General features: G+C 39.3%; 1 protein-coding gene and 2 non-coding genes across 3 annotated transcripts; all 3 read left to right on the top strand.

Moving 5' to 3' along the window:
• The first annotated feature begins 11552 nt into the window (after positions 1–11552).
• LOC120452838 (lysine-rich arabinogalactan protein 19) lies at positions 11553–13549 on the top strand. The gene is made up of 3 exons (XM_039637266.1): positions 11553–11610; positions 12633–13040; positions 13089–13549. The coding sequence occupies exons 1-3, from the start codon at positions 11596–11598 to the stop codon at positions 13323–13325; spliced, it is 660 nt and encodes a 219-aa protein (XP_039493200.1). The 5' UTR covers positions 11553–11595; the 3' UTR covers positions 13326–13549.
• A 9507-nt stretch (positions 13550–23056) lies between these two features.
• Positions 23057–23129, top strand: Trnav-cac. Its single transcript has one exon. It is a non-coding gene; the product is annotated as a tRNA-Val (tRNA).
• Positions 23130–23707: 578 nt separating this feature from the next.
• Trnav-cac lies at positions 23708–23780 on the top strand. The gene has a single exon. It is a non-coding gene; the product is annotated as a tRNA-Val (tRNA).
• The last annotated feature ends 3821 nt before the right edge of the window (positions 23781–27601 follow it).

The following is a 27601-nucleotide window of genomic DNA, read 5'->3' as shown; positions in this document are numbered from 1 at the left end:
AGTCTGGAGGATACTAAAAAATATTGTACATCAAGATGTATGGCTAGCACGTGGCTGCCATATGTCAGAGTCGCCTTTATTAATATTTTATGTGCTGTTTATAAAACAACAGAATCCAAGTGTTTTTACTGACGAGCTTTCAATGGGCGTTCTATACGCGTATTGACGTAATGGCTCAACCAGTTTTTCCCCTTCACGCGCTTTTTTTCATTCATTGAAATGCGTTTTTGCAATTGACAACTATAGTTGACTGTGCTTCCATATAGTCTTATTACAAAAGCTTATATTGTTAGCTGCATTAATTTGCCACAGGCTGTCATTGCGGCACTTTGAACGTTTTTATGTCTTTTCCGTTTGCAATATTTGCATTTATTCCCATCGCTTAACTGTCGCTGCTTACGCCTATTTGGCTCTTGATGGAATAATAAAAGCCATTAAACTGTAAAAATAATTTTTTTTTACCTCTTGAGCACTACAAATTCTTGAAATTTAATCACCACAAAATGCAGCCCAGATAACAGCAACTGAAAAACATTAAAAAGGGAAGCTATCAACTCAAAGATGGAAAAATATTTATTTTATTTATTTCCCGTTATTTATCAATTACTCACATTAAATTGCCTTGAAATCCTTTAAGGCGTAGAGTTTTTAACTAAAATCGCTGGTTCAGCATTGTAAATAGATTTAATATTTGGTTCAAACCACAGTTTTTTGGACAATGCAATTATATGGCCGCAACTGAAACAAATTCCAGCCAATAAACTAAAAATGACAAACCCAAAATCCAGACATTGACAAAGCTCACCAAGAAATTGGCCGAAGCCGTAAGAGCAGAGAAATATGACAAGCCAACAGACACACAATCGAAAGACAAGGAAATTAAAAACATAAATAAAAGGAACCCTCACGCGCATGGGTTAAGGCCCAGTTGACCCATTCTCATGCAACAACAAGTGAGAATTATGAGCCAAGCTTTCGGATCTGTGGCCAAGGAGTTGTGTATTGTAATGCATTTGCTCAGCTGCCCCCAAACAAAAAATACCGAATTAAATGCTCACAAACAAGGCGGGAAAATGCACCAGAAATTCAACACTTTTTCACTTTTTCAATTGGGTTGGGGATATTTTTCCTGCTGCTGGCGTTTTGACCATTAAAAAGCATACAAAACTAAAAAGGATTTTCTCACCAAAGCGCGAAATAAATCGAAAAAGTCGCTAGAGGATGTAAAATTTTCTTATGGATATCCATGATCATTTCAATGTAATTAATGTTATTTTTAATTAAACCCATAATTATAACACTAAATAATTTTTAAATTGAAAGTTAATTGTTGCTGTTGCGCTGCTTTAAACAGCTGTTGAGAAAACGAGTTAAGTCAAAAACCTTAAAAACATATCATTGTTTTTACGAAGTAGCCAGACTCTTAGGCAGCACTGGTTTTGGACTACTCTGTCGACTAGGTTCCGGGTGAGTGTACGGGTAGGAGAACTGGTCCGGGCTCGGGTTGGGGTCTCCTATTCCGATTCCGACTCCGGTCGCCGTTGTCGCTTAACATAGATAAATTGCGTTAGAAAAAGAGGCGGCGGTGTCCTGGGTCCATTCGTATAATTCACTTTTGTCAGACTCATAAAAATTGTTGAGTGACATTTGTTTGTGTTTCCCGTTTGCTGTTCTTGTAGCTGTTTGTTGCTCTGTTTTCACTGATTTTGTGTCAGTGCAGCCATCTTTTTCTTTTCCACTGGACTTCCCACACACAGATACTTACCCACACAACCCGCGTTCACCTACCAGCCAACAACACAGTCTCAAAAAAAGCACACATTGTATTTTGCTTTTTGGCTTTTAGCATTTTTCCTGCCTTTTTCCAGAGCTCTCGTGTTTCTGTCTCCACATAAAAGAAAATTAGTGAGTTTTGTTGCAAAAATATAAAACATTTCCCCCCGCTGTGCCCACCCTTTGGGCCATCCTTTTTGGCATTCTTTTTGAGTTTTTTGTCTTTGCTTTTGACATTTCTGCTGTAGGTACATAATGACAAAGGTTTCCGTTTTCAAATGGTCTCACACAAAGCGATGAAAAAGCTTAAAACGGTTTTTGTTTCGCATTGTTTTGTGTTTGATTTGAATAAAAATGCCTGCAATTGAATAGTTTGGGCCTTTGATGCAACTGGAGTCCTTGTTCAGAGGAATCTCGTGTGTCCCGTGCAATTGACGCCTTTCGTCCGGTTTGGCAGTCAACTGACTGAAATTAAAATGAATTTTCTGGGACACTTCCAGCTGTGATTAGACTTTCGGAACGGATACCAGAAAAATGCTACCCAAATAAATAAGTTCTGATTTTCAAGCTGGCTTATATTGGATTATGCATATTGAACGAAGGCAACAAAAAACGGAACTATATATATTTTGTTGGTTTATGTTAAAAGATATTTTATTTTGGATAAATAAATAAATAATAAATAAAAAGTACAGTAAAGATGTAAATGTTTCATTCGCCACTGAAAAGTAAAGAAGGATCTGGGATTGCGTTACTCAGGAAGTTCCTCTTGTCCGTTCCACTGATTTCAGTTTGCCTTTCATATGTGAGTATTTTTTGAGTCAACACGCCAAGTTCGTTCGCTGGCATATTGAACTTTGCACCGCCCGCAGCCAGTGGCCATTGCTCCTCTAACGAACCACAAAACGTCCACAGGTCCTTCACAAATCACGGCCAACACGTGCCATCCAGTTCGGAGTCCTGGGTCTAGAGTAGAAAGTCCAAAGAGTCCAAAGTCCGATGGTCCAGCGTCCTGGGCACCTTCGCTTATTAACAATCCTCGGAGATATTCCCCATCGCCGGCGCTGGCTTTTCCTTTCCCATTCACATTTCCCCGGCATCCGTGTTTGCCATTTCCCGTTGCCGTTACCATTTTTACATTAATGAAGTGCTCGTGTGGGCAAGTTGTTACATTTTCCCTCGGTCTGGCGTTGATTACATGAGAAATTCATGTTCAAATTCAAATTTAAAACTTTGCCAACCGACGGTGAAAACTTTCTTCAACCAGGTAACCGATAAAAAAGGAGCTGAGAAATAGACGGCAGTCCAAGTTTTTTTTAACGAAAATTTTCAGCTCGACTTATGTTGAAGTCGTGCCATTGCACTTTCCCAGGGTTTTCCTTGATTTGTTGACGGTGCTGGTAGTCGTGGCTGTGGGTGGTAGTTGGTGTGGTTATGGGGGTATGTATATCGGATATATTTCTGTCTGACCACCGTTTTGTCGCTGGCCACTGCAAAGGAAAAATTTCGAATTTTGCTCGTACATTTTCCAATGTGCTGCATTCAAATATTATCAATTTCTGTAGCTAACGATTTTTCTTGCCATAGCTAACTGATTGAATTGTTAGAACGTTTTACGTGTGCGGCATTTGAAATGCCACGCAACTATGCCACGCCCCCGCCCCCGCAGCCACACCCCTCGACCTTCAACCAACGCCTGCCATTCAGACTGAACTTTGGCGGCGGGAAAATCAATTTTCGTCGTAATAAATTGTCGAAATTCTGGTATAAATAGCAAACGTTTGCCCAGCATTTTCGCAACACGCTTTTCCTCTCTTATCGCTTAATTTGGCAGCTTTTTGCTCTTGGCGGTCAGAAAAAATTATGACAAAAAAGGAATTACTTGTAATAAGTGCAAAAAATCTAATGAGAAATAACATTTTATTTGATGCCCCAGTATCCATAATTTAAGGCACATAAATCGCTTTAGCGTGCAAGTCATTCCTTCTCATTTAACGTTAGTTAGTAATGTCTAGCATCGATTACAAATGTATATAAAACTTAAATTACGTCTTGCTTGTTAGTGAATAAATATAATTTAGCTCAAGGCCAATGATTGTTTTGTTTAGCTATTAAACAATGTTTTTGAATTAGTTTTCTTACGTCATTATTTTAATTTCCCCGTGATTTTTACTAAAGAAGTATAAGCTAAATCAATATCTTACATATTTCATTAGAATAATGAGGATCCCCAATTACTCTCCGACTAATGAGTATTTGTTACCCTCGGCAGACTGCTTTTCACATTTTCTAAATTCTGCAAAATGAACAGCAGTTTTGTTATATTGCGGAGCTGTATTATATTCATCGACATCGCTCATACGCCATGGAGACCAACGACGTCGATTGGCTGTCTGTATGGCTGCTCTCAGGCTTCTCTGCTAATTGTTCCAAAATGACAATGCAAATTTGTACAAATTCTCTACACACTACCACACACCGACACCGACACCGACACCGACACGTAAAACGTTTTGCAAAATAACCGAAAAATTTGTGTTAAATAAGCGAATAAAAGCAATGAAAGTTTTGCCACTTGCCTGCGTCCGGTTCGCTCATTCGTGCTGCGTGTCCATCCGTCTGTCGTCGGTCACTTCCTGTTTTATTTTGCCAACTCATCACCATCGTGGCCAGAATGGTTAGCATTAAGTTTAAAGATGGCCTGAACAGGAGGCAAGTTTTTGCGTTTTCAGCACTTAATTCCGGTTTTCATTCGCATGCAGCACTTTCGCTTTCGATTCCAATCCAAGCGCCTGATTTCTCGTCAGTTACGCTGATTGCCACACGTAAAAGGGGCATTAGCATTTCTGATTCAATTTCAAGCATCATGTTTGCCCCCAATCCATTTTCAATATCATATGCCCGGGAATCCATTATAGTTGACAGCCTTGCTAAGACAAATTCATACAATGTCAACATCAAGAGTTGTTTCTCAATTTTTCGACATTGTTTCGAGACCTCGAGGCGGAAAAGAATTTGTTTAACAAGCACTTATTTAGATTACATTTGTTGATTTCCACTCATGGAGCACTTAATGCGAACACGATTTCAGTATTCCGTAGCTCGGATTCCATATCGCCCAGCTCGCTTTCAGCTTTGGGTTTTCCGATACATACCACACCACACCACCCTGTCCATGTTTGCCACTCAACTATGATTGATAATTCTGATGATTCATGCGTGTAATTCAGCTAGGGGTTTTCTCCTTTCTTTTCTCTTTTTTCTTGCGGGTCAGAGACATTATGTTGTGACATTTATCAGCAACTCATGTGGGTCATGATATTTTTTATTGCCTTTTGTGGTTTTGCAGGACCGCCTTGCAGGAAATAAACTTTAAACTTTTATTTCGTGCATTTTATTTAAACATTTTCAATAACTCACTTCTAGGATAATTACTGTAATTATGTTTCACTTTTAGTAAGGCTTAAGCGATGGTCTCTAGAATGAAATTTGACAAACTTATTAATGATAGGAACTCTCTATCCCTAATAGTTTTAAACTGCGACAATTTACGTCCATTTCTAGTACGCATAAAGTTTATTCTAAGTTTCCAGCGATTTGGGTCGCTATTTTAAGTAAACAACCACAGCCCATTAAAGCACTGCTAATTAAAATTCAGCACGTTCCCACTGGCGCATAGTTGAGTCAAGTTTAGTTGAGAGTCATAAGCCAAGCCATAAAGCAGCCAAACGAACGACCGCACAGAAGCCATCAAAAATATTGTAACACTTTTTGCCTATTAATTGCGATCCCTGCCACCATTCCCCTTACAGCCTCCACGTCCCACATTTCCACCTTTTCCCGCCAGCTCGCCAGCACCAGTCAATTTCCCAGCCAGGACCCACAGCGCTCATCCTAATGAAATTTTGCAACATTGTCGGTGGGAATTGTCGGTGGTGTGGCCAGTGGCCCTGGAATTGGGTTCCGTTCGGCTCCGGCTTAAATAATGAAACGAAAACTATAAACTCATTTGAGTATTGGGAATCAGAATGGCTACGTGATTCGCAGCTGGAAAGTTTATAAAACTCCCAGATGCTAAAAGGTAATGCCAGAACGTCTCAAAACATGAATCCTTCTGCAATTCATCGGAAAGCTGTTATATATGTTCCCTAAAGTTCGGGTGGGACTCCTTCCTATAAGCAAATACCATGCGTACCTAATTAGCTAACCCTCGATTATCAATTTTAGTGGTACACTCTTGGTTCAAATAATTCGTTTCTATTGTAGAAAAATGGACTTTCGCTCTTTTTCACTGCACAGACTAAGGCTACGGACTTTCGACTGTCATTCGCCCCAATTTGGATGTTTTTCAGCCCCGATCCCGACCTCAATATCAGCCTGAAGCCCCTATTGCCAGCATGTTGCTATGACAGCGGAAATAAATTGCCAGTGCGCTCTACCCAGAATAAACCGAAACCATGTAGGCAAACGGAACCCCAACAGATACAAAGTGAAGTTCAAAAACTTCATATACCGCTGCGCATCGAATCAGAGCAAACTCGCGACATCCAACCATTTGCTTGTTTTTTACTGACAGACGGACAAGCAGGTGGAAACAATCACCATCTGGACAAAGCAAAAGGTTGAAACATATTTATGGTAATTAAAATTGATTTGAAAAGTTTAGATTGACTCCGTGGTCGCACACTCTCTTCAAAATGTACAATGTTTTAGAGTCGGAATTCCGACTTTGATTCTTTCGCAGTCTCCGGGCGGTCGTATGGGGTATTTGGGCAACAGATCATTCTGGCAACCCATTCACACAATTCTTCACACAATAATAGCGCCGAAACTTGTAAAATATATATTTCTTCGCTTGATATGGAAAGTATATTTACTGGGATAACAATAAAATATACACTCGAGGATCTCATAAGATACCTTTAAAACTTATAAACCACACGGCCTTTCCCGTTATTATGATTAATTTGCATTAATCAGCTTGGTAAAGACAACTAAAGTAGTAGGCCGTTTAGGATGTTTTCCAATTTTATAAAGGCATTTTTGATGCTATTACCTGGACCGCAAATGTGCTTACCAACTGCCTGCATGTGTGACAAAACTTTCTAATTAAAGTTGCTGCAGCCCCGCACAGAAAAGTTGACAAGTTCTCACGTGTGTGTTTGTATTTGCAAAGGCGAGGACAAAGTTTTCGGTGTCGGCTTTTAGGCGCAATGCGTAATATATTTTACTTTTGCTCGTGCTGTTGTTTTAGCCTCGCTGCGGTTCCTAATATGCAGGGAATTTAAGCTGATTTTAATTAGCTATCCGGGCAATTAGACAAGCACCAGTAGCTTGGCAAAAACTGGCATGTAAAATGTGTGTAAATGTACAGAAGGTTTTCAATGAATACCATATCGATCTATGATCATTAGTGACAAAAAGTGTTTCCTAAATCCTAATTCTTCGATCATTTACAATTTATATTATAGTACTCTATAAATACATATACATGCGCGTAAGAACTTATCTTGTTACACTTTACTTGATTATAACCAGTTAGATCGATATTAAATTGTTATTAGAAAAGAAGATCTGCACAATATTAAACGATTACAATCTACTCTAATTCACTAAACGTATTTCAGAGACATTTCGCATTTACAAGTTTCAAGTACACAAGTCGAAATTTTCTCTCTGAGCCCATTTAGGTTCAGGCCAAGTCAGACCTTAAAAGAGTTACTGGAGGGGCCGAACTTAAATCGAATAAAAATACAACTTGCGAACTGGGCGAGCAATGGTAAATGAAAATAGAAGACAACGACTTCCTGCTGGTTTGCTCTCCAGTTTGCCATATTTTTAAGTTTCCCATTCAAATTGAATTAAATAATATGCACTCGACTCGCAAACAGAACTTTCCCCGAAAACTTAACTTTCGCTGAGCTCAACGGGAGGTGAAAAGTGGGGGATGAAAACGGAAAAAGGGTTAGCAAAACAAGGCAAAGAATCCAAGGAGGTTGGCTGCAACTTTCATAATTCATTTCTGCCTGAGTGTAACAATTTTTGCACTTTATGACTTTCGAGTGCGCGCTGTGCGAGTGCCTTGAGTTTGACTTGGGGCCCGCAAATCATGCAACTGCACCAGCAACTACAGCTACTGCAACGGCAACAGCAACATCAACTCTCAGCGGGAACTCCAACTTGCAAACATTCTGGGTGCATCCTGCTCTTCTGGGGGAAAAGTAACCTTCTCGCCTCATTTTTGTGCTAATTACAGGGGCAGGACGCGACTGCAGACGGTGCATTCCACTTGGCAACAGCTGAAAACAAACTTGCGGCCAAGAACAACAAACAGGCAACCAGAAAACGACCATAACCGTAGAGGGCAGCAAAAAAAAAAAAAAAAAAAAACAGAGAAATCTATAGTCCAGTTTATCGACTATAAGATATCTGCTACTTAGCTAGTGGGATTACGAGATAGAAATATGAAAATTAGTTTAAAATGGCTATAAGAAACAAACGACCAAACGGACATCATCAGATCGGCTGAACTAGTGATCCTTATCAGGAAAAATATATATATGGTAGAAAACTCTTCATTCTACATTTTCATACTTTTCAACCAATGTTGTTGTGTTGTGTTCTATATATAGTATATATAAGATATATAATATATAGTATATGTGTAGTATATATAATATAATATATAGTACTACCTAAAAACCAGAATAACATTTTTTATTTATTTTATTATTATTACAAAGGTAAAAAAGTAATATGAAATATCAGGAGGTGTTCCGTATAATGTATATACTCTTCAAATACTGGGTATAAATGCAAGAAGAAACGCGAAAACGAAAAGGCAAACAAAATACCAACAACAGGCAAAAAGGCAAGGCCAAAAGCCTGTCCAGGAAGTTGTAAACGGCAAAACGGCATTGGGCCACGAGTCCAGTTCTGCTCACGTTCCCGATGAAATTCCAACTCAAGCCGGTGCCGAAAGTCAAAAAGGGCTTTAAGGCAAAACAAAGCTAACAGCAAGTTTGTGGGCAAGAGCAAACAGATTGGCAGGCTAAACGACCTCGGGCCAGGCTGAAAGTGCTAGTACATGTTCTACCAAAAACAGGTAGGAAGTCCGGCTAAAATGCTCGCCACTTGCTTACGTAGAAGTGCCGTTAAAAACAAAACAACGAGTATAAAGATTTAGGTTGGCAAGATAAAAGCTTGCACTAAAACCAAAAATTGGTAACGCTTGCATCGTTTTAAAGAATTAAAACATATACAATATTTTTCTTACGTATGTACATCTTGAACACATAATAGCTTTGTAGCTTGAGGAAATTTTAGCCTTCACATGCGTTTATTAGTATTTCAGTTTTTATATTCTTAAGCAGTTCATGAATTTTGTAGTTCCTCATAAGACTTGTTTTCACTATAAGTAAACTTGAACTTGTCGCCAAGAAAGTGCCTACAGTTTTGAGCTCCAGAAACTGTAGACAGTGTAAATTGCCCTAACTCAAAACATATGCAAAGGCACACAGAACCCCAACGGTTCATTAATTATGCGAGCCGCAAATTTAACGCTTGAATTGATTTGCGGCACCTTCATTTGACTCGTTTAAGAGGAACTTACATCATTTTAGTACGATTGGGGGGTAATATGTTTCATGCGATATTCAAACCAATTTTGCGGTGCATGTATTGACACATGCGTTATTTCGATTTAAAGGAATACCTTTGCAAGATTGGAGCTCGATTGCGATGGAATATCTTCCGTCCATAAACATTGTTTATGTCACGCATTGACACTCGGCGTCCTTCTCAACGGAGGAACAGAATTTTTCGATTTATATGCATATACAAAAACAATTGAATGCGCGTGGGTGCCCAAAGGACTCCGATCCTGCAGACGGAGTTCGGCACTCGGCCCTCGAATTTCCCTTATCGCAGGCCCACCCCCACGCAAATATAAATAAATACATACAAATAAATATCAGAAAGGATATGGAAGCCCAGAAATGGAGTGGGTCATGGAACACAATCGAGAAAAATAACAATGCCGCATAAAAAAGGAAACACGCCAATCGGCTGGCTAAGTGAAAACACTTGAACAATTCAGCCGGGCCCAGTTGGGGCCGAATAAATAATTCGCTTTTGCTGAATTTAAGGCAAGTGAATTCTCAATAAAATGGCGGTTCAGTAATTAATGTAAACGGTACAGTGCTGGTAAAAATACCTTACGGATATTTTACTTAAAATTAAGAATTTATGAATTTTACTTAGAGTTTAACAATTCATGCAGCCAAGGTTTTACAATTGTTTTAACAGAAAGGTTTGACTTGGTTTATATGTTAATGACTTTAAAACCATCAAGAGCATAGTTTAAGCATTATAACTATGTCTTGAAAAATTATACAATATATTTATTAGTAAATGTGTCATTTTAAAGTTAATCGTTCTGGTATGCATAACAAATCATAATACAATTAATAAATCAAGACATATTTATTATAATAATAAATATGTTTGTCTTCACCGAACCCAAATGCAAATCAAAAGTAAGTCTTCACAGCTCTTAAATCTAGTTAACCAACTTGAAACCTGATTAGCGAATCAGTTAAGGTAAAACTATTAAACTTCATATCCGAAAAATCTGATTAATTACGACTTTAATTCCCGGTGATTCAAAAAACGTTAGGCGAAAAGCACTACACTGTTTGATGAAACGATAAACATCTTTTAAAAATGAATCAACTTAGGCCAAATACCTCAGGCAGCACAAAGTTTAAACTATTTGCTAACTCTTATCAGAAATACCACACGAATCTTAACACTGGACTGCTGGGCAATTAATCTCGTGGAACCAACCAAAGTAAACCAAACCGAACAAAACCAAAACCAAGAAATCCGGTTGCCTCTAATGCGGCTCATAATTTATGAGCCTTCGCACGCACACAAAAAGTCTTGGCGTTAGGAATCAACGCTCACATAATTTGCATAAATTGGAGATGTATTAACCGAAATTGAGGTAATAAAGCCAACAGCCGACGGAGGGCCCTATCAAATGCTGGGCTTTGATGACGGAGATGCTGATCTGCTATCGGGGCACTTGTAATTGGCACTAATTTGCTTTCACTCCATTAAAGAATCCCCCCACGATTTAAATGCAAATGAGGGCGCCCCACTGGGTAGCAAAATAACAGGTTGCCTCTGCGACTACTATTGAAATCAATTAAGAAGAATGGAAATAAAATCAATCTCCAAGCACGGGCATACACCCCCTTGTATGAGGAAGTGACGCAAGCCTCCTTCGTCTTTTATCACAATTTATGCAAACTGCTGACAAAAATGCTAATAATTACATTCGCTCTCGTCGCCAAAATCAAGCTAAGAACTCTCAGATGTGTGACGACCAGACAGAAAACATGAGATACGATATCATGAATCTACAAAATGCGACCGTGAACCCGAAAGAGTTCACAGTTTGATCAGCTGTTTCGGCATCTTATGCTGCTGCATTCTACCGAACTCAATATTGAAAAAACGTCGAAGAAACCACTTAATTGGCCAAGAGCAAGCTTCGCTCTCGCGCTCGTCTGCCATCCCAGAAAAAAATAAAAATAAATTAAAACCCCCGGTTTTAATCCGGTTGTTAAACTTTACACTGCGCAACATGATCGTGTAACTCTTGGGCCGATTCAATTTCAAAATGGATCGGTTTCAGCGACTATAAAAATGCTGCGCATGCTCAGCGGCGCTTTTAGTTCGTTCAAAAATTTCAAAGTGCTCGGTACGGGACACAAGTTTTCCGCCTTAAATAAACACATAGGATTCCTAGCAACTATGTCACTGAAATACGTAAGTGGACGGGACGGACGACTCGTGTGCATAACTGTGAACTTAAAATTGTCCAAAATATTGTTGCTGTTGAAATGGTGTTAAAAGCTGGTCTTTCCTGAAATAGACTCTTGAAAATTTAACAAATTGTTCTAATTAGCCATCTGCGTAAGCGTCATTAGCGAAATTCCAGTTTAATGCATAAATTACATTTTGAAATTGATCCTGAACTAATATTAACATAACTAAAAAATTTTGTACAAGAACAAATTTAATTTTGTATTTTATAATTTATTAAGTTTATGATAATAAAGAGAGTGGATTATTTTTTAGTCACAGCAACTAAAGAAATGGCTTAATTGTCCGAGGTGTGAACCTGCAAGTCATAACTGCAAGTCGACGTACACCTTACTTCTATTCAAACCAAATATTTGACTAGTTTTCAAACTCAATTAGTATCTTTATCAGCGCTATGTTAATCAGAACTTGAGAGAGAGGGTATAATGACCTTTCCCACAAGGGAAAGAAACCTTTGATTTATAATCCAAATGCGAATAGAACTGACTATAAACTAATCCAGTTTTGGCATGTGCCTAACAATGCAAGGCTTTTGCAGATTCGAAGGTCAAGACAAATCAGGTTGGAATAATTTTGTAGCTCCCACACTTGTAGAGATAAAGTAACAAAATGTTTGAAATTGGAACACGTTGGAATGGTTGTGACCATATCAAACAATAGGGCCATAACTTTTGAGATGTATGCACCCAAATTGGTAAACAGATACATCTTTTCGGCTAGGCAGTCTCCTTACGAAAACTTTCGCTTTAACTTATTTAAATTTTTATTTAACTTTAATTTATTTACGATTGATATACACCTATTAGCACGTCCTTTTCTTAACTAACGTATAAAATATATACAATTTTAAAATAAAGTTATCCATATATTTTATTTATTACTTAGTGCAATGCTTTTGAAAACTAACTTTAGCAGTTAAAAAATGACTAAATTAAATTATAACAACCTGTACTGTTGTATTGCAGTTACTCATTGCTTCTGCCGTGTTGATCGGCTTGGTTGGAGCTGATGTGTCTCAAGTAAAGGCGGGTAAAGTGGATCTGCCATTCAATGACTTGCTACCACCCCTAATTGATGAACCAAGCACCACGACGACGACAACAACGGAGAAGCCAACCACTACCCTGGCCACAAAGCCAACCAAGAAAGCGTACTACCAGAAGCCAGCCCAGCTGGCCAAGGAGGATAAGTTGAAGACCAGTGCCCTCAAGCAAGATGTTCCGCAGCTCCCTTTAGATCTACTGCCACCTTTCGAAGACGAGGTCAAGCCGGCGGAGGACAAGTTGCAGCCAGTGGTGAATACTACGCCGAAACCCGTGGTTAAGATCTCTCAGCCGGCTGTGCTCAAGGTCACTCCTCCGGCTGTGCTCAAGGTCACTCCCCCGGCTGTGCTCAAGGTCACTACTCCGGCTGCTCCCAAGGTCACCCCGCCGCCTACTCCACGTCCACAATACTCGGTTCAGCCTGCCGCAGCATCACGTCCACAATACTCCGTTTATCCTGCTCCTCAAGCGGTTAACCCTCAGCCCACCCGTGCTCCTGGTTTCGGGAGCGGGTTCCAGTCCCGATTCTCCAACTACTTTCTCACCAGTACCCCTCGACCCAGACGCGGCCCCCTGCCCACTATCACCCCTTTCCCGCGCTTTGTCAGGGCTTAGGAATCCATTTAATTAAATTAGATAAGCACCATTCAAAGGCCGACTCAAATATAAAATAAATAAGATACGACACACACAGATATAATGAGTGGAAACTAGCGGTATTATTTAAAAGCGACTGTTGAAGCATGAAATCTCAACAAATTAATCGAAGATTTCAAATGTTGACGGATTAAATAATTTATGAATGCACAAAAGTTACCATATTGGATCATAAAGACAACGCCATCTGTTGCCACTTTGTCATGACAGGTTACCTGTTTTAAGTAACCAACTTTGTAAAGGAAAAAGTGGGAGAAGCTAAAACTATTACCTAAAATAATAGTTTCCAATTATATAAATTCATGCAAATGTTTTAGAGACTAATTGATAAATTTTTACCTTTCTCAGAGCTTCATCCACAAGTTTTTAATTTTAATACATGTATTTAAAATAAACTGTTAATGAAATATGAAAAAGTAAACCTTAGTTCTCATAAAACTAATATAAGACTTAAAAAAGGCATATTTCTATTAAATTAAATTCTCGGTATTATGATGATAAGATTTTTCTTTTTTAAGCTAGTTAACTTTGAATGAAATTTAAAGAATAAAGTTTGACAGTGAAAACTTCTGAAACACCCAAAACAAGCGCATTCTGTGTCTACCGCAAAAGCGGAATTCAGATTCATTAACAGCATTTAATTAATGGCTTGGCGCCGCCGAAACTGAAGCTGACACTGAAAGCCGCTGTCAGCTGCCAAATAGCTGCAAACGGCTGAGCCCCCGGCTAATATGCTATACACATGCATATTACGGCACCCATACACAAGTCCAAACCCATAACCAGGCTTAAACCGAACTCGGCTTCAAATTTCAAGCGTGAACTCGAACCCATCGCTTGACATTCGCTCAACCTGCTAAATGCTAATTACTTGGCGTCGATGGTGTCGCCGACATTCGGGCTGTCAGAAATTTGTGGCACTTACATGGCCATTCGAGTGCGGTCCAGAGCACGGAGAGAATAAATATTACAATAGCTTCTCAATTTAGACTTCCCTTAAATATGTTCAGGATTACTGTTCAGTATTACTATCAATACGACCAAAATGGCATAGGACATTTTCTTTGGTTCGCAGAAAGACCTTTTTCCGTAATATATTTAATACGTTTTCATTACTAAGTGATGTATATTAGCAGTACGGCGATATCATTTTCGCAAGTTGATTCTAAGCATCCAATGCAGGTGGCGTGAGTCGGTTTCTCGAAGTGCTGTTCAGTGGAAATGTGTACATTGCTGTGCTGATCTAATCAAATCATTGCCATACCGATTAGCCATATTAATGGCTCCCGTTTGTCACTGGAATTGTTGTTACGGCCGTTGTCCATTTGGCCGCGTTAATTACACAGCTGATTGACATTATGCGTTGCCATTGAATGATTGTTTTATTGGCGGCAAGACCGGTGGCGATCTGCATGCAACAGCTTATTTGAATGACTGTCGGCTATCTGCCCTCAGACAAAAATGAAGCAACATTGCCAATGATTAATGGAATGAAAATAAATTTAATAAGCTCTTAAAATGATTCTGGTAAATGGTATGCATATTTTGGAAAGAAATCCCTCGTGATGAATATTCCTGCTCTGTTTACCCAATTTCCATATTAAATGATTTTCGATAAGCAAATCTGGCCCACACATTTTTAAAGTGAAATCAAAGGCACAGCTTGCAGTATATGAAATGCACTTTAAACGATTTGCGGAATGACACACAATCAAGATGTAACTAAAAATGTTTTTACCCTGAAACATGTTTTCAATTTGAACCAAATGCATACAACAATGTCTAACGCAAAGCAAATCATAAATTGTTTTATTATCTACACGTGATTTAGTTTCAGATATGCTGTATTTGTATAATGCAAAACTAATCAATAACCAGTTCCAACTGAGAATAGGCTTTATAAACACATCAACAACAAAACTGTTCTCCTTAGTTTAAAATAAAAATGATAAAACGCTTTTCGATTGCCCTGGAAACTTTGTAAGCCGATTCGCTCGATACTGGCTATGTCATATTTGCTGTAACCCAAGCTAATTCCAAAGCCCCCAATGTGGGGCCGGTACAAAATCATAGAGCTTTAATGCGTCGCAACTAATTACCCAACCCGCAGCTCTTCCCGCGGGAAATGCCACGAGCTGCCAGGCGCAGCAACAATTTAAATGGCACTACATAGTTGATGTCGCAAGGCGACCCGAATGGCTACGTTTCTTGTGTTTCAGGCCATCCTATTGAATGCCCAATGGGCGTCAGTTTCGGTGCCGATAATCGGCCTAAACTATTGGAAATTATAGGATATTTCAAAATATAAATGCTATGTATTTTAGTGTTAGCCAGTAACGACATAAATGTTGTAATAAGATAATTTAACGCACAAAATTAGCTGCTGAAATTTGAATGTAATAAAAGCTAACACTCTCGGAAATTATCTCTCTAGAAGCAGATCTCAGCGACCGATTTTAATTCTACTTACATACGTCGACAAAGGGTATTGGCACGAATCGCTCCTATTAAAAAAGTTTTCTCTGCAATGCGTGGAAAGCCATTAGATGGCCATAGCATTGGAGGGGGCTTTTCACTCTTTCACACCCTCTGGTGTGCGGATCCAGCAGCAGCATTAAAAATCGTTTTTACAAATGGTGCCATAAGCTCAGGCAAACTTTTAATGTGCACACACACCCACACACACACACACATACACACGAAGACGCGCTCATAGTTGGTATCGCACGAGGGAGAAAGATTTATGTGGCCAATGCGGCGTATGAGCGTTGTGAAATGATTTTCAACTTTAACACGGAGACTGAACTGGACCCAAAAATTCAGATATATTAAAAGTGTCTAGACTGCGCCACATTAGGCAGCACAATAAACAATACACACAATAAAAATAATGAATATAATGAAAGAACGGTTGCACGGGCACTAAATGAAAATGTTGTCCGACCTCTTTTATGGTCAATAAGATCGGAATGATATGGCAACAAATATATATTCCACTCGATGCCAAAAGCTAGTCCAGGAGCTCGTTTTCAACAATCGTTTTTAACGCCACTTTAATTAAATTTTCCCACTTGCTGCGCAGTATGTTAATTTCATTTCCCCACCAAAAGACGATTTTCACTTTCCGCAGCTGTCGTCCGAATGAATTAATGACCTTAAGTGGATGGTCGAAGGGACAATAGCTTTCCGCCGCAATACTGATGTAAATGTTTTCGCGAATTTCAAATTAATAGTAAATATTAAAGTTCCTCGAATCCTTCCACCTTAAATGCAATTTTCCGCCAACTTTTCTCATTTGCCCAGTGCATACAATAATAATTTTAATATGACCATGCAGCCGCCGCATGCGAAGGGAAGGATACGGCGAATGATGGGGCTATCATCCTGCCAGCCACCCACATATATCCCTTTAATTATGCTATGCCAACAGAGGGACGGGAAAGGGGAGGACTTCATCTCGAATTTACATAAGAGTGGCGAATGACGAGTGGCGAGTGGAAACAACTGACCGTTTGTAGTATTGATTGCCGACTTGGCAACGTTGCTGGCCATTAGCGGACATGGTAGCCAGTGCTGCGAAACTGTCTACTTTTAGGTTGGAACTGTGCTTTTCTTGTATTTTGCAGGATTCTTTCACTTGATTCCAAAAAAAAAAAAACAAAATAAAAGATTTAAGGGAATTTTAACTATCGATAGTATCATGTTAAAATTTAGTTAAGCATTAACCTAATTAATTATTAATCATGTATCTATCATGTTTAATTGATTCTTACAAAGCTTGATACAAATTCATTAAATAATTCAAGTTACTCACTTTTTGTTGAACGATTTACCCCGTTGTTGAAATAGATTTATCCCAACACTAACAGTCCTACACGAAGCCATAGATGCTTCATCCAACCGTTAATGTCTCGCTTCAGCTACAATAACGGAAATGAGTTTTAATGCGAAAATAATTGCATGTCATTGACGTTGACAACAGCAACAGGACGTAAGCAAACACACAATGCGAGAATATTGATATAATATCATTAAATTCCATTTCATATTTGCTCTCTGATGAATGACAGACAATTCAAGTTGCTACTCGTAGATGCTCCGTCCTCAACCTCTCCATCTCCAACCGCTGCTAAATTGAATCGAAGTGAATGCAAAACCTTGACTCACATCCTGCCGATGAGCGGAGGCTCGGAATTTTGTTTGATTCATAATTTTCTGGCCTTAATTGAAAAGTGAAATTTGCATTTCCCTTCAAATGATTTTTTTTCAAGGTTTCGAATTTGGTTTATTGCTTTTGAAAGATGGCTTTGAGTTTTTCGTTTGTAGACTAAGCATGTAGATCGAGCTATGAAACATATAAATAAAGTTACCTTTCATTAATAAGTTTATAAAAATATTTTGAAATATACAGTTTAACTTTTTTGCTAATTATTTATATTGTCAAACATCCATCACATCGTAGTGTCTTTACAAATTCTCTTCTTTATATCCTGTAAGGATAAAAACAAATCATATTTTATTCTTTGTCAACTTTTTGTCAAGATAAAACCAGATCTGAATAATGAATACCGAATATCCGTCAATCATGAACTTTAAACTGAGTTTTTAATGCCACTGTAGACAAACAAATTGCGGCGAATGACAAAATAGATTATCTTTCCAAAAACGTGAAAATGAAAATGGCAGAAAACATCACGAGCACGTTTTTTGCAGATGGAAGGAGTTGAGTCTGGACCCTAAGATAGAGAGACAAACGAACAAGCAAACACAGCAATTGACCTAAGGGTGGAACTTGGGAACAGGAATATTTGACATTAAAATAAATAATTCATTTATTCGACGACAAACAGTGTAAATTCCCAGTCTGGATTCTGCCGGGACCTCATAGAAATTATTAATAATTTATTTTAGTACATTTCAAGGATTTCGCACGCCGGCCACACGTTTTGGCAATTTCCGGGTAACAAAACCGGAAAAATACTTCAAAACGTAATAAATTTCCAAAGAAGCTGGGGCCGAGTTTTGGCCGTCCTGTCTGACTGTTTGAGTCAAGGGTCGACATCTGGGGCGGAATGGGGTCAAATGTGAGTGCTTGACAAACTGTTGCCGGGACCAAATCAATGACAAAAAATTACACACGAATGCCTTGGGGCGTTCCTGAAGTGATTTGCAAACGCAACAGTCGCACACTTTCCCTTCGAGGGACGGGAAATTAATTTCTTTACGAAGTTTGCGCCTGGTTAAGTTCTGGGGGAAATGGCAATTTATTTAATGCCATGACCTTAACTTCTGATTTCAGTTCGGTTTTCATTTAATTTTCACTTAAAGCTCGGAAACTTTTCGCCAAAAGCCAATTAAATTAAAATGTTTCAGTAATGAAACTTTGTTTGTAACCTAACAATACGGCACAAGTACTCTTGGTGCTCACAAATGTTAAGTTATCATGCTAAAAAGTTACAAATGACCTATATTAATTATTGGAAATATTTTAGCATGTTATAAGCTAAGAAATATATTAAAGAAGTACTTGAATACATTTTATTAATTTACCTTTCCTGCAGTTCCTTACTTCAAAGACATCTTAGGCACAAAACCGAAGAAAAATAAAAAGTATTTAACCAAATCAACAAAGCTACTTCCTGAGCACCTTGAACACTCAGCGAAACCAGACCGAATAAAATCCTGCGTAGCATTTTGTATAAATTATTTTATATAGATATACAGACTACAAAACACAAAAACGAAAAGAATAACTACCTCGGAGCAGTCCTAAATCAAAACACCAAAGCTTTTCAATGCCACGTGCTTGGAGGTCAAAAACTGAGCTGAAGTCTATGGGGAGAGAAGGACCTCAGGTCCTTGATTCTCAGCCCAAAAAAGTGGGAAGGGACGCGTGCGGCGAACAAGCTTAACTGAAAAAGACCATTAACAAAGTAAACAGCTGCAGAAGAGCCTCCAGTCTGCGGAGTTTGAAGAGGGGTTCCAAAATTCTGTCGAGTCAGCCATATATTGTTCGGCGAGTAGAGTAGAAATTAAAGAATTCTCTTTGTTTTGACACCTCATTCTGGAAAAGCCTCTGGGCCGCGCTGATAAAATCGGTTGCTTAGCATTGTGTGTTTATATTAGCATAATTTTAGGCAGTTTTAAAACAGCAGCTACAAAATTACCACCCTCATGACACTAAAGCTGGCCAGATGCCACTCCATCTGAAATTATTTCTGAGACGGTTTATTTTTTGGTCACTAAAGTATCTGTACTTTAGCGCCAAGTCTAAAACAGTTGGAAGCACTACTTATCGCATCTTGACAAGTAATTGCTAATGACGACCTACATTTGAGTTTTCTGGGGTGAATTTGGCCTAGATTTGATTCCAGAAGATAAACATAACTTTGATAACCGCAGTCAGAACGAATCCTTAAAATCAGTAGGCATTATTAAAGATTCACTCACAAGAAAAAATGGGAATATTTTTAAAATCTTAATTCCACAAATAGAATGTAAATTAGACAAAAGACACGGTGTTTCCGTCTCTTGGGCTAGTATATATCACATCTAGAAACATAAAAAAATGAAAAATCATTTCTTTCTTGATTTAAAACTGTGCAGATATTCTTGTATTCTAATTGTACATCTTTTACCTTATTCGGGATCTATCAGAAATCTAAAGTTCCAAAACCTGAAAGTATAGTATGAGTATACGTACTTATACTAAGCTATTCCGTGCTGAGTACAAATGAAACCAGGCCATCGATGGCTCAATGCCGCCACAAGACATCCGTCAATGGCGGTGGCGACCGAACGCTCCGCAAAACCCAAAACGGCACATATCGGTTATTGAAATTGTCTCGCAGGTGTCATTAACGTTGGCAGCACTTTACGGCCAGCAGTTTTGGCTTGGACCATGGCAATAGTAATGGCTGTATTGAGCAGGAGCAGGAGCAGGAGCAGCAGCAGGTGCTTCCATTTGTGGTCGTGCATAAACGATATGGAGGCCGCAGGCTCCTCCTGCCCAACCCTCCGGATCGAACCCTTCTCTGACTCGTCCCCCGGTGCCTGTGTCCACTGTTTGGCGTTGTCATTAATTTCGATTTATGGTCATTAAGCTGAGGCATCGACATCGGAGCGGCGTCGGCTCCTTTCTATTTAATGTGGAAAATATTTAATGAGTCGCAATAATTTATGCACCTTTTTTGCAGGCAGTGATTGGAGAAAAGTAAATTATCCCGCCTGTCGATTTGCGTTTATGGTATTAATTAATGCCTACCAGGGTTATGTCCTGTCATATCTGTGCCACATCAGCTTTAAATTCACACTTAAATTTCACACTTTTTGCGTGCTCCCGAAAACTTTTGTTTCTTCTCTCGCCCCGAGGAGGGAAAAAGGAAAATTATGAAAGAGTCGCAGCATATTTTCTTGCATACTTTTTGCACAAATAACAAACCATAAATAATGTCATACGCTCGCCCAAATGCCAGCCAATGTTGGCCTCGCCCCCCAAAGCATCCCATCTATATATTTCTTGCTGTTCGCCTTCGGTTTGCTTTTAGGCCAAAGTTTTTGAACTACTTGCACGTCGCTTTTTGTGCGACGCTTTTGGGATTTTTTTTGTAATATTTGTTCTTGTTTTTTCGCAGCCGTCCGCTTCTTTTTGGCAACCCTGCTGTTTTGTGTCTTGGCCATTTCTGAGCCGCCTTGGCCGGGCATCTTCATCTGCTTAAGGCTGCCACGCCTCCTATCGCCATTCTATCCAGCCTCCCGCTGCCTGCCGCTACTTTATGTGTCCGCCGTCGCGAGACTAAAACTTCAATAGGGCAAAATGATAAATGGCGCTGCTGGAAATTTTTTTCGGGCTTGGTACGCGCGTAATGTGCGAAAATAAAAATGATCAAATAATTTGGCTCTTGAGCGAGGAAAACGAAACACAAGACATTTGAGTAAAGCGACTGTAGGAGAAGAAATTTAACACGTTATGTGTGTTATATTAAATCTATCACAGTATAATGGCTGGAAAGTGTTAGCTACATCAACAGCTTTAACAAAGAAATTAATAATTAAAGCAACTCATAACATTATAAAAATACCACTAATTGAAGCTCGTGAGAAGAAACTACATCGTTAGAAGCACAATGAAGTGAATTTTAATTAACGCGAAGACATGTATGCAAGTATGTACATACGTACACGTGTATATGCATATGTACCCGTTGAGATATTGCAATGCAATCATTCAAATGAGAAACTATTTTAGAAACTCTTTTCAATGCCCTAATTACATTTTTTTATCCCATGAGAACCAAAACAAAACGTTTGAAAGCTTCGACTGCTTGCCAGGCTTTGGGTTGGTTCTCGTTCTGTACTCGAACTGCAACAGCTCCAAAATTTCGCCGAACCTGCACCTCCACCTCCACCTCCACATCCGACATGTGAAAAGCCAAATGCGTACGTTTTCCCTCTGTGTTTACACAATTCAACCGCAAAATCCTTTTGTTTGCCAAATATGCTCAGCGCTCTGCGCTCAGCGCTCCTGTACATGCGGATGTGCATTGCGGCAGTGTGCGAAAGGCATTGTTCGACTTGCGAGTGGGTAGGTGCCTTGTTCTAGTCTTAGCGATAATGATGTTTATTTAATGCATTTCAGGTGCAAGGTGCTATTTGCCGTTTGACGTTTTGCGCGCCATCGCACGTCGGATTTCTGCTGAGCATCAACCTTAACTCTACCTTAAAAGAGATGAGAACTCTAGTTACCTTTGCACCAAAATGCATATCGAAGTACAAATTCTACTTTAAATTAATGCATTGTGAGGAAACATTTCACTATGTTAGGCGTACTATTTTATTCACGTACTCACTCATTTTATAAATATATAGACATCGGTGTAACTATTCCTATCAAGTACAAGCGAATTTTGTACCTAGCTTCTCAGTGAAGTAAATTTCCTCTGCCTCATCTCTGACTTCTAAAAGCTTCTCCACTAGCACTAATGCCGTGCTTGGGCATTGGCTTATTGGGTTGAAGTGGGCGGAACAATAGGCGGTGGGGAAGTGGGAGTGGCAGGGATACTGGCGCTCATTATGCTGGTCGTGGATCCATTCCATGCGCCCGAGCAGCTGCGACGTGCAAGCGATAAGCGAGAGCGTTAGCTCAATGTCATACGCTGCGTATACGTAATGGCTCGGGCAGCCAGTTCCCTTACGAAAGCGCTGGGAAACATTGGCGCTTAAAATGCAACACACGTTTTTGTGGCACTGCATTTATCGTGCCCAACCCAATGGCAACACTTTACCCATAAATAATGCACATAATCACATTTAAATAAGTAATTTAATTTGTGATTTTCACATATCGTTAAGTTCTTAAGCTCTATAATGAAAGCGACACGAGGGGAGTGATACGCTAATTATGGCTTATCGTTGAATACGAATATGTGTGCGTGGAAACGAGAACGTAAACCCCCTTTTCTCACGTTAATTGCCAAAAATCATGGGTAATCATGGAAACTATTCTGAGAACCTGAAATATTAGCTACGCTTCTCGAATTGACCATTTATACTGGACGCAGACATGCTATTAATAGCTAAATAGGTACAAGTGGGTTTATTTATCGCGAGCATAACTGACGTCATAACTAGTTTTTTTCAAATAATTTCGGTACTCCCCACTTCCAATTTTTGACGTTTATTGTTCAACTGTTTCCGTAGTGTAGCGGTTATCACGTGTGCTTCACACGCACAAGGTCCCCGGTTCGAACCCGGGCGGGAACAAGTCGCTAATTATTTTGCCAAATACGTCTTTTTGAATTGAAGGTGCAATGATATATTCTTTATATTATTAAATTTTAACTTTAATTCGCATGTTTATTTTCACGTTATTTTGTAACATTGTCAAGAACTTCTTTCTTCTACGGTTTGTAAAATATATAAGTATTCACCTACGAACCCTGAAATGAGCAAACAAATAGGCATGGTTATATAGTATTTATATATTTAAGCAAGGAAGAATGCAATAGTTGTTGTTGGTTACAGAATAGAAAATGGTAAGAAAAATAGTTAACTAAAGAACAAGAAAATAATTTTCAAACGTGTGGGAGTGACAGTTTTGGTTGGCTTGGGCGTGTCAAGCATCAGCTTGCTTAAACTGCACTTTTCGCCTATAATAGTTTCCAGAATCATACGGACGGACAGACAAACGGACATGGGCAATTCGAATCGACTTGTGATCCTAGTCACGATTATATGGTCAGAAGCGCTTCCTCCTAGCTGCTATATGCATTCTATCGAGTCATTCTTTTACCCCACGAACCATATCGTAATGATCACTCTTGACAGTCACGCGATCATAAGTTTCCGTAGTGTAGCGGTTATCACGTGTGCTTCACACGCACAAGGTCCCCGGTTCGAACCCGGGCGGGAACAGATAATTCTTTTTTAAATTAGTTTACCAATATTTATTTTTGATTTATTTACTTTGTTAAAATTATACATTTTGAACGTTATTATGTACTATGATATATATTTATTAATCAGTAAAAAAGAAGCAAGGAAACAGAACGTTTAAATCTGCAAGCGTGTAAAAGAAGAAATATGGTTTTCTTCTGGGCTTGCCACATATGTATAGATCCCTTTACCTCTTGGCACTTGCGTTTTAATTCGCCTGGCTGCTTTAGTGGCAAAACATTCAGTTTCGGTGTTTTGCATATTTCGTGCACGTTCTGCATTGCGTTTGGGTAATGCCAAGCCATAATTTCCTTATATTACTGTCCTTGGCCCCTTTGGGCATTTTTTGTTGTCCTGGCAGTGCAACATTTGCTTTGTGCAACATTTTAATTACGCATTCAGTTGGCGCAGACTCTCAAGAATTATGGCACAGAGGGGGTTAAATGGGGGATGCGTTCTGCCGCCGGCAGGAATCAGCTGTTGTAGACACGCCCCCGCCCGCACTTTGTTTAACATTTCGCGCTATTTATGCATAATTTAACCATTTTACTTTATTATTTGGGCCCCGCGTCTTGTTCTTGCTCTTGTAGAAAATAAATGGCAGGAAATATACAAAAATAATGTACAGGGCCAAAACAGTGTTGCAATGCCGTAACTTTAGAGCTATGGAGTGGGAAAAAAGGGGTTCGAGGCCAACAGCTTGAGTAAATGTTTGATCGGGCTTGCCTAGCCAAAAATTTAATAGCACCCCAACTGCGCATAAAATCTTGGCGATTCCCAATTTCATCATAAAACGTAGTTAGACCTGCCCCGCGGGTCGGGGTGTTTTTCGCAAAACATCAAGTTTAATGGCAATTAACCCCTGCGCTACAAAATTAAAATCATGAGCCCGGCTTAACCCGCGTATGTGGCTCCACATAAATCTTCCCTCCAAGTCGAAGAAGGGTTGCCACTGAGAAGTGGAGTCGTGGAGTCCAAAGGAAGGCAGACATGACACGTATTTATAGCGCGCCAACGACCTCACTCGAGCCACATTGCTAATACGCCATGTTGGCTGCTGCTCAGTTTTCTGCCGCGCCATTGTTTTATACATATGTATGTGCATGTGCGCATACCCATACCGACACACACTCGCACAAGTTAAGTTGAAGCTGGCCTTGCATCCTTCAGTAGACTGAGAGAAAAGCTTTGGTAATAGTTGAAACAAAATATATCACCATTCCAGGGGAATATCTTTTATCGGGGAGGAAAACGGTTCCATATTTCACTTATCAACGTCTAAAGGATTGCTCTTACTGAACTGCAATTCGATAATGTAAACTGCTTAAAAAGCAATTTATTTTTAATTAAATTGCCGCCTATTGAAAGTAGTTTGTTGCCTTTGATTTCTATATTTTATAAATCAATTTAGTGTAAATATTCCTCTGTGCAATTCCTCAACACTCTGCATTTGTATTAGCTGATTGTGTGGGGCGATGCAGCTGAAGCAGAGGCAATCGCCGCGTACAAGCTCGTAAATTGAATAAAAGTTCAAATGTTGGCAATTAATAAGCCGAAAAAGTTAATTCCAAGTTTTCACTTCCGCCGGCAAGTTGCACCAATAAGGAACTGCGGTTTGGCAGGAGCTACGAAATTACTCGGCTAACCAAAGCTAGATTTGATTTTTGCCTTATTTGGTAACATCTTTAAAATTCAATGAATTTTAGTTTTTCGTAACTGAAACTCTCACCTGATTCCAAAGAAGGTAAATACGGTCTTGCTTGTGGCTATCCCAGCTGATGGTTGGTAAAAGGGGCTTCTTACTAAATTGCAGTTTTTATCTCAATAGTGCACTCAATTTCAATACCTCATTCGTACACACAAGTTAAGCTCTCCCCAATGTATATAGAGCCATTCCCCTGCCGAGAGGCAATTCGTTTTGTTAAAATAGTCTGTATCTCGCTGGCTTTTACCGCTTCCTTTTAGCCCTCTACCGAGATTGTGGCACACGCTAATTGCTCGAAACGCTTGCAACCTCTTACCATTACAGCCTCCCCAGAAAGCCCGCTCCAAAACAGCCGCCCGGTTCACCATCTATTTTGCCCTAATGCGTTGCCATTGTAATGAAGTCGGGCCACATTTGGAAATCGCTGCTCTGGGGGACCTGAAAACAATGCCGGGCCCTAGTTGTTGTTTTTAATTCTGCGCAATGGGTATTGCACATTTGCTGCAGCTAACACTTGTTGTGTAAGCTTCAAACTATTTTCATTTCCAACTGCTGTTTTTAAAATTTAATTGCCGTTCAAATGTCAAAAGCTGTGACCCTTTCGATTATGTTTTTATTCTTGTTCCGTAGTTTAAGTGCGAAATAATTTTTTCAAAGCATACACACCAATGCTGCCAGTTGTCACTATAAAAATGCAGATTTCCGGAAAGGGGATGTTTAATACATTTTTCAGCTTTGCTCGCTTAAAAAGGGACGGATCCATCCGGAAAATGGAAAAATGCGTAACACTGAAATACACAAGAGAAGAGAAGAAAATAGTTGAAAGCGAAATATATTACAACAAAATATGATTAGAAAACTTCTTTAAATGAATTTCAATTGTATTTATTTGTGTAACCTGTAAACATACATTGGCGTTTCAAATTGGGAAACTAAAAAGCCAGAGATTTGCTCACGCTGGCCATTGCGCAATATATAAATAAATTTTGTACGAAATATAAACCGGCTGTTAAAAACAACAATTTCTTTTTTACACCTGTTTCACCATAATCTTGATAGCTCCGCAAATTGTTTGCAGCAAACTTTGAATTGTTTTTGTTGCACACCGATGATTTGTTTGCCCAACACAAACACACCCTAAATGGCCAACGCAGGCCAGTTTGTAAATGTTTTTCATAATGATTTTCACTTAGCATCCGCGCATTTTAATTATTTAAACCAAAAACGCTGCGTATGCGCGCTATTAAATAAATGACAGCTATTTGCAGAAAGTTCGAAAATTATTACGCCCGTGGAGAGACAATTTCCTACAGCTTTTTTTCTGGGCACGCTTGTAATTCCCCTGACAGCAGTGGCCCGACTACTGTTGATATTTGTTTGTCTTCCAGACTCTGGCAACCAGGCAAGGGAAAATCTAATTTCTAACACAGAGCACAACAGATTACGCAACAAAAAACGGCCAGATCAGGGAGTGAAAAAGAATTCTGCCCTTATTTTGCCGAAGCAGAAGAAAAATCAGGAGACGGCTGACAGCCGAGCCCCCGAAAAGCGTATGCAGTGCATGTGTGTGGCATAAATCAAAGCTAGACAATTTTGGCTTGGGAAAACATGAGCGGCGAAAAATAAGAAAAACAAAGGGGAGGAAATCAAAAGTAAGTGACAAGCAGACAGGCAGACGCACAGAAACACATGTGCACCGCAAACAAACAGGATGTCTGGGGCATGGGGCATTGAAATTGTGTAAGGGGGTTCCGGGGGGTGTTGGCTTGACAAGTTGTTCTTTGAATATTTAGAACGCTCCTTGCCTCGGACCGTTTAAGTACTTTAATTGTTTTATGCCAAGTTGTTATTAACACGGAATTGGCACGAAGGGACGAAATGCTGCCAGCCAACAAAAAGGACAATTTCGAGTGAAGTTTAAAAGAGGTCCATAAATAAATCTCCTCAATAAAAATATGTTCATCTTGCTGATGACGATGTATTTTGTTTGTTAAAACATATGCCTGTTTAATGGATTAAGGAATAGGAATACGTTGTGGAATTTCAGATACTAAATTAATCAAAAAATACACGCATCGCACCCATTTAAGCCATT

This window comes from Drosophila santomea, chromosome 3R (assembly GCF_016746245.2).
Source record: "Drosophila santomea strain STO CAGO 1482 chromosome 3R, Prin_Dsan_1.1, whole genome shotgun sequence".
NCBI lineage: Eukaryota > Metazoa > Arthropoda > Insecta > Diptera > Drosophilidae > Drosophila > Drosophila santomea.
This window is presented reverse-complemented; position numbering and strand designations above follow the sequence as displayed.